Source organism: Gymnodraco acuticeps, unplaced genomic scaffold (genome assembly GCF_902827175.1).
Source record: "Gymnodraco acuticeps unplaced genomic scaffold, fGymAcu1.1, whole genome shotgun sequence".
Taxonomy (NCBI): domain Eukaryota; kingdom Metazoa; phylum Chordata; class Actinopteri; order Perciformes; family Bathydraconidae; genus Gymnodraco; species Gymnodraco acuticeps.
The window spans coordinates 3,901,038-3,913,495 of NW_022992265.1; the positions used below are offsets into that span (position 1 = coordinate 3,901,038).

Consider the following 12,458-nt stretch of genomic DNA (forward strand, 5'->3'; position numbering starts at 1 on the left):
CTCACTACGCTAACTCCTAAGATGTTCCCATGCTATACTTAATTAAAAATATTGAACTCACAACCCTGGTAATTACAAAATTACAAACTTACCATTTATCTTTCTATAAATAGTGCTTGTGTTGATGGACGCCATTTTGAAATACAATGAAATTATCTTTTTCAAAGCCACACCCCCACATATGTCATATGTTTGAAAAGCCCAGTGGAGTACAATTGGACTTAATGCTGTGGCATGTATATCGCGGTATATCCTCAAAGTAATGGACCAAAACCCAATGTTCTCCACAGAGGACAAAAATGAATGGGTGTGTCTCTGGAGGATATTTCCCAAAAATAATAATTTGCACGTTTTAATGGAAAAGCAGTTGCTATAATATGACTTATTAGCATGTTCAAGTGTTTCTTGATTAAAACTAAAGCATACTATACAAATTGTAAAATGGATTATAGTAATTTAAATACACTTGTAAACAAATGATCTGTCATTCTAAGGTACATTTTGGCACTGCAACATACCACAACATGTAAAGGACTGCATACAACCAAGACATGATGCCATAGTGAATTTGCCTTCAAATTAGGTATTTTGATGTGATACTGAATTGTGATGTTTCTCAGTGTTGTTCCCTGTCCAACAGTAACAAGTCCCTGGGACTTTGTATAATAAGGAGATGGCGCCATATAAATTGACCACCCATGCACAACCAAAACAATATAGATTTGGGCCGTGATAAGAATCTAATCAAAGACCCAGAAAAATCTTCAAATGTAATCTTTGCTGCGAGTCATGTGGACATCATTTATTACATGCACACTTGTAGTGTTGAAATGATATGTCAAATGTCCAGTCTACTTAGTGGTGCTAATAGTTTCGTTCTATAGGAATTATTATACTCTAGGCTGAACACACGATATGACTAGAAACCGTAATATGATGTTGTTAAGGTGGACCGGATATTTCCAATAAGGATTGGGCCAGTTGGCTGTTCAGGCAGAACTGAAACTAATATGATCACATCCATGTCAATCCAATGGGATCCTTGTATAGTTTCACCACAATAAACCAATACAAAATGTTTCTCTGTGACTGACTTGGTGAAATAAAACGATCACACACACGACAACCTTAAGGTCCTCCTTAAAATCATGAAAATCTACATAGACAGATGAAGCTAATTATAACTGTACAGATGGGCTAATTATAACTGTACACACTATTGAATGCTGATGGAACCATTCAAAAGCGAAACAACGTGACAATATTATAAATATTATTTCCCCCTTTTCCCCCCACCCTTTTAAATCCATATGTCAATCAAACATTGTATACACACAACACATTGACATCAGGGGTACACAGGTAGGCTACATACAGAGTTAAACAAAATAAAGAAAAAATAATATAAATAAATAAATAAACATATAAGATATAAAGACAATTGTGATAAAAACAAAAGGTATAATTTCAAGTAAAAATATGAATCGAATACACATTTGGTTGTTGTAACTCTAAGTAAACATTTTCAACATTTGGTTTAGTGTCAGTCCATTTTGATTGTGAAATGTTCGCACAAATAAAATTAGTTGTATAAAAACATATATATTGCATCAAATCCAAAACCTTTAAGTTTAATAAAATGTCCTCTTCCTGAAGTTGTATCTATTATAAATAGTTGTATTTGCTATCTGGGCACTTGGGATTCGTCATGATTTGCAGTATCACGCATGCGCACAGAGCCCTGCATCGATGGAGAAATTCCTGACTTTTATGCGAGGTGCAGGGTTGGATGGAAAGTTATCTCGATAAACTGGCAATCAGGCTAACATTATCGGTTCTTAGCATCGTCTCCGTCGCTCGCTAGTCACGCCGATCTGTTTGAGGTGTAGTCAATACGGACGATCGACGTTCACATTAGGAGAGAAGCACATCTTCATATCGCTTACTATTAGCTAAGGTAGCATTAGGGTAGCTAACACTAGCATGTCATATATTGCGTGTGTTTATCCAGGTAGCTAGCAAGGTTTTCGGTTCAGGTGTTGCAGGAAGCAGCAGTTCACCGGTGGTTGCTGACGTAAAACATTTCGGGGAAAGCTGCAGATAAATCATCACTGTGTCACACAGACTGCTGCTGCTGTGCCTGCTGACTGAGTGAGTAACGCTAGCTGATAATAACCCACTTATGTTGCTGACAGACAACATATGGTGTATTACCTGTGTCTCTTAAAGGACCCGAATTAAACTGTATTGTTTGTGAGTTAGCTGTTAGATAACCAACAACTATGACACAACGCTAAGCACACAACACACGTACACATACACTTGTAGCCAGAGTAAACACTTACAACAAGCTAACCTAGTTAACTTAGGCGAATAAAAAGAGCATTACCTCTGAACATTGACGTTAGTATTACTTGTGGGATATGTTACAAAAGTATGCTTGTAGTTGTTAGAACGTATGTAAAGCACAGATAGTGGGTAATGTTAAGGAAATACATACACTCAATACAGAATCAGCTTTTACACAGTGTTAGGAAACAATTTCTCCAGATAAATGTCACATTAGAGTATTGGCTCACACCTGTATCAATCTTAGTCGTATTAAGAAATGGATGACCTAATATAATGTATAATACACATGGACCCTTATTATCATCATCGTTTTGTTAATCTCTTTGCCTTTTTTAATAATACATGAAGAAAATATGTATTAAGTGTTCGCTAGTTACAATGTCCTATTATTCGGATTCAGGGTGTTTTCCCTATTTGACCAAAACTGAAAGACAGCTGTTGTGTCCTAATTGACTGGTCTCTCAGCCACAGTCAAATATGATCTACCGTCAACAACAGATGGTACAATAATTTCCATATAGAAGTTATCTTGTAATCTGCTACAACAGATACGCCTATGCACAGATTTCAGTGTAATGCAACCAGAGTTTAATGCCAGTGTTAGATGGTGTTTTCAGAGGTGATACCTACACCTTACAGAATGTTCACAGGAAGTCATTCACAGTAATTCACAGTAAGTTTGGCATTCATGCAGTCCCCAAAGTTAACTCAACGCAAGTACTTCATAACTGTAGTAAAGAAAACACATAATATCACCCATTCACCATAATCAAATATCATATTCAGGATAATTACCTCTCACATTATAATTTTCAGTCTGAGAATAGAACGCAAATGTGGGGCTTATCAAGTTTCAAATGTGAGCAAATATAAACAAAGGGAGTGCCTGTGATAAAGGTTACTTCTCTATTTCAGAAGCTTAGCTAGCAGTTGAACTGTGTGTTTGAAACATTAATTTAGACTTCAACATAAATATACTTGAAATTGTCTTGTGTTATAGAGTAATACTCCAAGCGACTGCTGTGGTTGACCTGGAGGCCCAAAAACCACACAAGAAGCCTGCCATCATCTAATAATACTGGGCTAATCACATGTCAGTCCTCTACTGTAGCAATAGTTCCTTCAAGCCCAGTTCATTGACTATCACACTGTAAACTGACTTTGTTATTTAAGCTTAAGGAGGGGAGGGACTAAAGCTAACCGATAAGCCAGATCACAGTGAGGATCAGGGGCGCATGCGTTAGATTGTAATTAGGTTCAAGGACACATGTTACATTTCTCTCATGGTGTTCTGTCATTGTTTTTTTTAATTCTCTAAGCAACTTTATCTTTTCATGTATTCATCTGTTTCAGTCTCAGCTTGGTCCCTTTTCAGTCTTATATAATTGAAGTTTTGAACAGGAACTGTATTTTACCTACATACTTTGCTACGGTTTGACATGAGCTTATGCATAATCCATATTGGTTGATGTAGATTTGTTAATTGCTAAATAGCCATCTTCCAATGTAATAACAACAAGAACAGTTACCAATTTTGCAGTATTATTAAAAATCCCTGTGAAACATAAATCAGTTATACTTTACTTCAATCATAATTTATTCGACTAATATACACACAATATATATAATACACAATTCTTGTCTACTTCATAATAACAGCAATCACCCACATCCCAACATTTGACAAATAAAAGTGATAATGTTCTCATACTATATTATAAGAGAGGGGAGGGAGAAGCTGCATCCTGTGGTGTTCTGGGTAAAGGTAGTTCTCAGCAGAGATCTATTGACTTGCTGTAAAGGCCCTGACGCACCAAACTGACACCAAAAAACACGTCCCGACGGACCCGCCTGTTGTGTCACCTCACGTCTCCTGTGTCTTGGCCAAAAAGTCGCACTGGAACACACCACACAGACTTCAGCCAACGGCAAAGTAGCACGTACGCACTGCGCATGCGTGAGTGGCAATAACTCTCCTTACCAGCAGGCGGCGGTAGTGTGCATGTGCGTTCCATGTTCACTCTCGTCCATCACAGACTGTGGGTGTTTCTCAATCTCGAGTAAAGCTGCTCCAGAGCCACTATTTAACGCATACTACGTCATCGAGTGCCGCCGAAGTACTGTTCCAATATCCAGCATACTTGGAAATCTACCGAGCCCGGCGTACTTCGTTTGGAGAAATTTCGAGACTGCACATTTGTAGACTCCGCGGTCTTAAAATCCCCACAATGCTTTGCGCACGGACCAATTTCCCCAAATCTGTGGCGGAAAATGTAAGGCTGGGCCTCTCATATGACGCACACCTGCACACTTGCTAGCCTGTTCCATACTTCGTTTTCCGAATGCCAGGAAGTATTCTTGCCTCGCTTCTGAAGCAAGTGATTCGGAAGACATGTGCTACCAAGGAAGCGTACTCTACATTGAGAAACACCCTGTTTCACATAGCGACTTATAATCGAAAACATGTTTTGTGAGGTACTGGCGGTATCAAAAAATATGTGTGTGCCTAATCGTTTGTTTGCGTTTGTTGCAGGAGTACCTCTTCAGTGGTGTGAATGAGGGAGATATGGCAGACCACACCCCACCTCTGGAGTCCGGCCAGCTTCTCAACCCTGAACTCCCAATGCTGGCCTCACCCCCGCCCCCAGCCATGGTCAATGGGGATGGCCCCCAGCAGGTACTGTAGCATACCTCTGCCCTCATGTCTCTCTGCTTTTACTCACGCTCGCCACATGAAGTTGGTTATGCCCAAACTGCCTTCTGGCCATCTACCTTGTAATTACAGTTGAAAGGAATTTGTTAGAAGTATATTTGTCTGTTATCTGTTGTTGGCCTTAAGGTCTTCAGTTGCATATTTTGTCCATTGGGATAAGGAAAATGAAGCCATTAAACATGTGCTAGCCGTTTTTGTGCTTGCCAAAAAAGTGTATAATTATCATGCATCACTGGGCGGCTTTTGGCTAATCCATGAATATTGATGCCTTAAAATGAACAACATTCACGGACTTAATCAAAGACATTTTAATAGGTGAATTCAAAGCACTCAAACAATTAATAACGTAGTAACACTAGGCACTGACATAGTGTATCACATGACCAGCATAACGGGGAACCACGGATGTAGTATTCGGTCTGATATGTACACCAACAGAGCCTGGAGAAAAGGGTGTGTGTCTGTCACAGGCAATAATAAATAAATCAAGAGGTGGCTGAATCTCTTTTATGAAACCCGATACGTTTGGTGGCTTGTTTCCGATGCTAAACGAAATATGCTCATACTCAGATAAGTATTGAAACAACACATACGGAAATATCTTAGCAACACTGCTTAAGGAACACGTTTCACATGCAACAGGTGTTGTTAGTCAGGAACAACATCTCTCTCGGTTTTGATAGCAGCCTATTCTGCTTGGGCCCAGGATATAGGGTGATATCCCCCCTTCATCTGTCGTCAGTATCAAAAGGAGATTGAGTGGCGCTGACAAGCCAGGGTGATTTCCCTGTCATTTTGATCGTCATCAGTTTGATTTGCTTAATTTTAAGTCACTTCCTGGGGGAAAGCATTGAACCCACAGTGATATCTTTCCGTCATTTCCTCAGTCTCATGCAGTTTGTCGAGATAAGACTTGCTAATATTAGCACTGCCCTAAACGAGCTGTCGTGTCATTTTCCACAGTGGAACATCCCTTCCCTGAATCAGGCTTTGTTCACTAAGAGATCAAATGTAGCTGGTTGTCGGGCTGTGGGGGGTGTTGTTCTCATGGAATTCGGTTACCTTACCACCTCCCACAAAGGTTACCTGATTACCTGTACTTGTCCCGTGTCAGTGTTTACCCTGCTTCAATAAGAACTACAGGAATAAAATGCTGCTGTTCCTATCTGGTTCACATCATTACCACCCTGCTGCTCGGACCAATTTGAGACACTGCATGGTCATGATGGCTGAAATGTACGATGAGGAGGAATAACAAGTATCAAATAACACACAGCAGTGACTTTGTTTTTCAAATGGTTTTCTTTTGCACTAGAGGTATTAGTGTTTCTGTCCTAACCCAGATACATGACAAGTAGATATACAGTGACAAATCATTTCTTTAGAAAGGATACGATTTTTTGTTTCAGATTAACTAAATGATATTAGGTTTTAATAGCAGCAGCTACAAACCAAAATTATGAATGACAAAAAAGCCAAAATCTATCAAGTATTGAAGAAAAAACTGCCAACTGCTGAATCAACATAACAAATAATGTGCAGTGAAATACAAAGCCAAAGTTTTTGGCCAGTCCCAATTACTTATGTATTTTTTACTGAAATGCTGCTGGAAACTTATATTACGCAATCAGTTTCAGGGTCATATCATTATCTGTAGCCATTATATTTAAATCTGCTGTATGTCTTTGCAAATATAATGGCTTATTACTTCAGTTATTTTCTTTGACCATGGAGAGCAGAGTGTGAGTGCAGTTGCTAATGCTAGCATGGTTAGCTTGCCTTAGACAGACTTCTCCCGCAGGTGATGGTAAAACCCATACTATGTGTTAAAACATGTAATAAGTATTTTATATTTGATTTGGGTTTTGCAAAGTAATTCTGTTTGCAAAATCAGAAGAACTGACATAACTTACAGTTATCTGGACTGCTGAGAAGTATACTGTGTAAATTGAGAAGTATTTTGTTCATGTTTGCATGAAGAATGATAGGTCCCACAAATAAACGAACATAGTTATTATTATGTTAGTTTACTTATTGGAAATTTACACTAAATGCAGTTCTTCCTTTTATTGTGGGTGTTTAAGTGCCTTTCCAAAGCGCATATGGCAATTTTATGTGACTGCTGCACAAGCGATATGAATTGTACATTATTTGATGTAGGGGCTCTTCATTCAATGACTGTTGTTTGAGCGTCTCTGTGAATAAGGCCTATCTTATGTGTGTCTTGTGTCTGAGGAGGTGTGTAAATATCATGACAGCTGCAGAGTGAGGAGCATAAACCACTGGAGGGGTCCGGGCCCTGACAGAACGAGGATAGACTGTGGTGACAGTGAAAAGGATTCAGAGCGATGGCTGACCCCTTAGTTTCTGACCTTTTAGTTGGAGAAACTGCAGGGACACCTCATTCTTTGTTCTGGTTTTCTTTATCCCAGTCTCGGCTTGGTATTAACGCTCTGTTGGACCAATTATTCTGAGTCACAGAGGAAGCTGTTGTCTTGGGGTCATTACCTGAGATGATTCCTTTTTAGATATGACTTTGGCTACAGTATGATTCACTGCTTCCATCCATTTAATCCCCCCACCCCAAGTTTTTTCCTGCTCTCGCCGTTTGGTTTGTAGCTAAATGGGTAACGGATGAATCAGTCTGTTTCTGTCAATGTTTAAGCCCAGCTAATGGCTTATGTACTTAGCTGTTGTCTGTGCTGATGGGTATGTATATTTTCTTCCATTTTGTTCATTACCTTTTTTCATTAGACCACCCATTTTAATGTTTTCATGTTCTTTGTGCTTGTTTTTATATTCTACTGCTTTGCTATATTTACCAGCCGGTGTTTGTAACCTGGCAGACTGAGAGAGATTAAAACACCTCTTAGAAAGATGTCATAAGCCGTTTGTTGGTAGTTATTTGTCAAAATATTAGTATCAGTATTAGGGCTGAACGATATACCGTGTCATGGCGATAACCGCGGTATGCGCATGCGCGGTATTCACACCGCAGGGACGTGCGGTTTTATTCATTTAAAAAAAAAAAATGCTAACGCACTTTAGCACAGAATTCAAAATAAAGATACCCTTATTACTTATCGAAACTGCACATACAATATATCCGATTAAAGCTGAGACTCCACAGATTATTTAAGTATAGTATCTAATCGATCCGATCTCGCAACAGGGGAAGCAAACACAGACATCAGCTTTTACGGGAGATCGTCTCACCGTAGCTGTCAATCTGATCAAAAGACGTGTTCAATGGCATTAAAACGAGAAAGAAAAAACGCGGCTGAATCGGTTGATCCATAGGTTGATAATGTATCTGTGGCTTTGAAGCAATTGTTTATAATCCATAATTCCATTTTTATGTAAAAATCGGATCACAAAAGTTAGCTGCTAATGGTAGCCACCTTGGTGGTATGCAGCTTCCGGTTTTGGCTACGCGTCATCACTCTCACTCCTTATTTGTTCATGTGTTGGTGTGTGTAGAACTTCCCCTGATATTTGACCTTTTTAGACAGATTTAGCACAAAAAAAAAACCTCTTTTGGGGCCATTTGGGTGGATTTTCCATATCTCTGGCCCACCTTGCTGGATTTTGACATGTGACATCTCTTTCTGACCGTCAGAGCCAATGGAATCGAGGGGAAATCACACAGTCCTTATTTGGTAATGTGTGTGTGAGAGACTTCCGCATAGCCAAGACCGGAAGCAGCAGCCACTATGGTGGCTACCATTAGCAGCTAACTTTTGCTCTGCGATATTTACATAAAAATGGAATTATGGATTATAAATTAAATCCTTTTTTTATACAGAGACGTTAAAAACCTATGGATTAACCGATTCAGCCGTGTTTTTTCTTTCTCGTTTTAATGCCATTGAACACGTCTTTTGATCAGATTGACAGCTACGGTGAGACATCTCCCATCGAAGCTACGTAAAGGTACGTGTTGTGATGTCTGTGTTTACTTGCCCTGTCCGAGTTCAGATCACTCAGTGATGATACTATATACCTAAATAATCTGTGGAACCTCAGTTTTAATCGGATATCTTGTAAGTGCAGCTACGATAAGTAATAATAAGGGTACTTTTATCTTGAGTTCTGTGCCAAAGTGCGTTAGCATTTTTCGCTCAGGGGTCATTTAGATGCTTCTTATGAGAATTGTGTTTTTTTTTTTTGGTATAAAATGGTTTGTATCGTCAGTTAGCTGAGATTATTTCCGTTAATCTGGTATAACACATTAATAGGTTCTTAAATATTACGATCCCCTGAGACACTGTCGTGAAAAAAAAAAGTAAAGTACCCGCCGGGTTTAACAGGTTAAAAAAACCGCAATATATACCGCAGGGGGGGGGGGGAAACCGCGATGTCAGTTTTTTTCAATACCGTGCAGCCCTAATCAGTATCACTTCTATGCTTACTCCTTGCTGTGTAGTTCTGAAATCCATTTCAAGTAATCATCAGACATTTTGGGATAATCTTTCAGTTTCCATATATTATTACAAGATCTTTCAATACAATATAGAACAGTGAATACAGGAGTGTTTTAAAAAAATGTAATTTCTAATCTAACGTTACACAACTATAGTCGTTGTTTTTAATTCTATTTCATGAGCTAAGATTTGACAATAATACAAAAACCTCACTGTTTGCTTTGGTTGCGTTTGTAAGAAACTCAGCATAAGTAGTAACTACACAAATTGAACTGGGAGCACCCAGCCATGAGTGTGTGGCCTGCTTGTGGCTATGTGCCATGCGTGGGCTAATGTTACTGTGGGATAGTGAGACCTCACTCCCGAGTCGAATCAGCCGTCGTCAGTGCTGGCCTTCTATGCTATAGCCAGACACAGGAGACAGGGCCTTGGAAATGTGCCCATCACAAGTTGCCAGAGGCCTCGAGATGTTGTGACAAAAACGCAACCCACTCTGCTGGTCAGCCACTGAATCATCTGTGAAGATGGGGGTGAGCCCACTGTTTGTCAACTATTGTGAGGAGGTGGACAGGGTATGACTCGGCAGTGTTTTGTAGACTTTCCTCCAAGCAAGTGGGACAAACCATAGACTGCAGCAATTTTCAGAGCATACACAAGTACTGAATATATTTACTCAATCCATATACTGATCTGAGTTCTTCTCAATTACCATTTAAGCACTGCATTCAACAAGATGTCAACATTTATATTGTATATTATAGTACATGGCCCATTACATATTAAAGAACCAGTCCTAAAATTCAGTAAACTGATAATTAGGAGAACGTTTGAATAGCATTTATGTCATATCATACAGTAACACAGGGCGCCTAAATGAATAAACTGGGATTTTAAAGGGATTTATTTTGGGTAAGAAATGTTTCTAACAAAAAAACTGAATTGCTTCTTTTGCACAAAATGACACATCTATATTAATTTCTAGTTCTAATTTCATAATCTGTGTAAAACTGGATTGATGACAAACCTTGGAGAAAGCTTTCTCTGGAAACGTTTTTAACACATATCTGTACATGAGGTGTTGTCAATATACATTTCTAAAATATGAAACTACCTCAACTTCTCCTAGAGCAGATTTACCAAAGCTAGAAAGACCTTAGCCAGGGAGCTGACCTCAAACCCAGGGACAACTGTGACATTAGTTTAAAGTGATGAGAGATTTCTCTGGAAGGACTACACTCAGTAGAGCACTTCACAAGTCTGGGCTATATGGTAGAGGAGCCAGATGGAAGGCACTTCTGAGAAGAAACAAAAGACAGCCAAGACCCATGACAGCATGCCTGGAGATTGCAGGAATTCATGTGAAATGTTTAGAGGGCAATAGCCAAAAGAAAATACTCGGATTTACCAAAAATGATTATCTCAGCTGGAGTGGAGAACTCTGCATCAGGACAATGATAGGCTATCTAAGGCTCCGTTTACACAGAGACGAAACGGAGAACGAATTGAATTTGATATCAAAAACTTCTTCCGTCCACACGGTATCGGCTCAAGAAACGTGTCCGTCCACACGAGACTGCTCGACCCGCTGAAGACACTGTAGTACATATGCCAGGCCTCTAAGTGGCGCTGTACTTCCGCCGCAAAATACACCAAAAGCAGCGAAGAAGACCCCCCGAGCATGGTTGCCATGGTTGCCTGGTTGCCCTTCTGTTTATTCTCCGCGGTGGATTTAGCAACATGTAGTTCTCCATGTCCACTTGTTGCTGATGGTTGTGCTAGAGGAGCTGTAGATTTTGCACTAACATCTGTAACATGGTCAGTAGCAGTAGCTACTGACCATGCTACAGCAGTGAGCAGCAGAGGTGGGGAGAGGCGGGGCTATGGCTTCATCATTATCAGGAAATTATCGTTAGGCCCCCCCAGAGCGTTTTGTCCGCAGATCTACCCACCTTGGGACCCGTTACCGTTTGAGGACTCCGTTTCCGCGGTTCCGTTACGGCCTCGTGTGGACGAACCGTCCATACGATAGAGAACTATAGCGGATACAACCTGTTTCGTCTCCGTGTAAACTTGACCTAATACCAGCTCCACTGTGAAGAGTGGTGGTGGCAGCATCACACTAACCCCCAAAACACACCAGGAGCGTCTGCGCCGCGTTACGTTGCGGCTGCGACCTCCTCCTGCGACAACACACACCAGACGCGTTTCAAAACGTTGCAGAAGCGGAGCGTCGTGTGTGCAGCCTCGCAGTTGTTGTTGATTTTGGAATATTTCCTGAACATTTGTACTTCTACAAGTAAGTAGGCTATACGTAGTTAAATGGTTTATGTTTGTGTCTGTTTAAATCGTGTTTATTGTTGTTATTTCCTATTTTGTTGTGTTGTAGACTACAGACACAGTTAATAATAATTGTAATATTCCAGTTATAAACGACATGAATCAAAGATGTGTTGCTGTATTTTAGTGGTAAAAAAATATGCATTCATCATCATAATTATTCTATATATATCACTGTAAAATATCATTTACAGTGCCTGTAAACCGGAGGAGAACGCTGGCATGTATTCTCCTACTTGAAAGACTACGGGGGGATGGGGGGAGGAGTTTACCTTACGGCTGCGCCACGGCAAAAATAGGATTCATCCTAATTTTAGAGAAGCGCTGCGCCGAGCCGCTTCTGGGACGCGTCTGAGCCGTAACGCGGCGCGTGTGGTGTAATAGCACCCATTGACTAGAGTGGCCGCGATCCTTACGACCGCCGCGGCGCGGCCGTAACACGACGCAGACGCTCCTGGTGTGTTTTGGGGGTAAGGCTTACTTTTCATTGGACATGTTAATGCGAGCAGAAACCAGAGCCAAATTCACAAGTAAAAATCTATTCACCGAAGCATCCAGCATTTGCGGGCTGATTTGACATTAAGTAGGACAATGTTCCTATCCAGGCACCTAGATCAATACTGGATAGGCTT

General features: G+C 40.3%; 1 protein-coding gene across 1 annotated transcript in view; it reads left to right on the forward strand.

The window, feature by feature from the left end:
* Positions 1-1,737: 1,737 nt before the first annotated feature.
* The window catches only part of fndc3a (fibronectin type III domain containing 3A), a 60,616-nt gene continuing 49,895 nt past the window's right edge, over positions 1,738-12,458 (forward strand). Inside the window, exons 1-2 of the mRNA XM_034207103.1 lie at positions 1,738-2,151; positions 4,886-5,029. Of these exons, the coding sequence (XP_034062994.1) occupies positions 4,919-5,029 (111 nt within the window). The 5' untranslated portion in view covers positions 1,738-2,151; positions 4,886-4,918. The remainder of the gene's footprint in view (positions 2,152-4,885; positions 5,030-12,458) is intronic.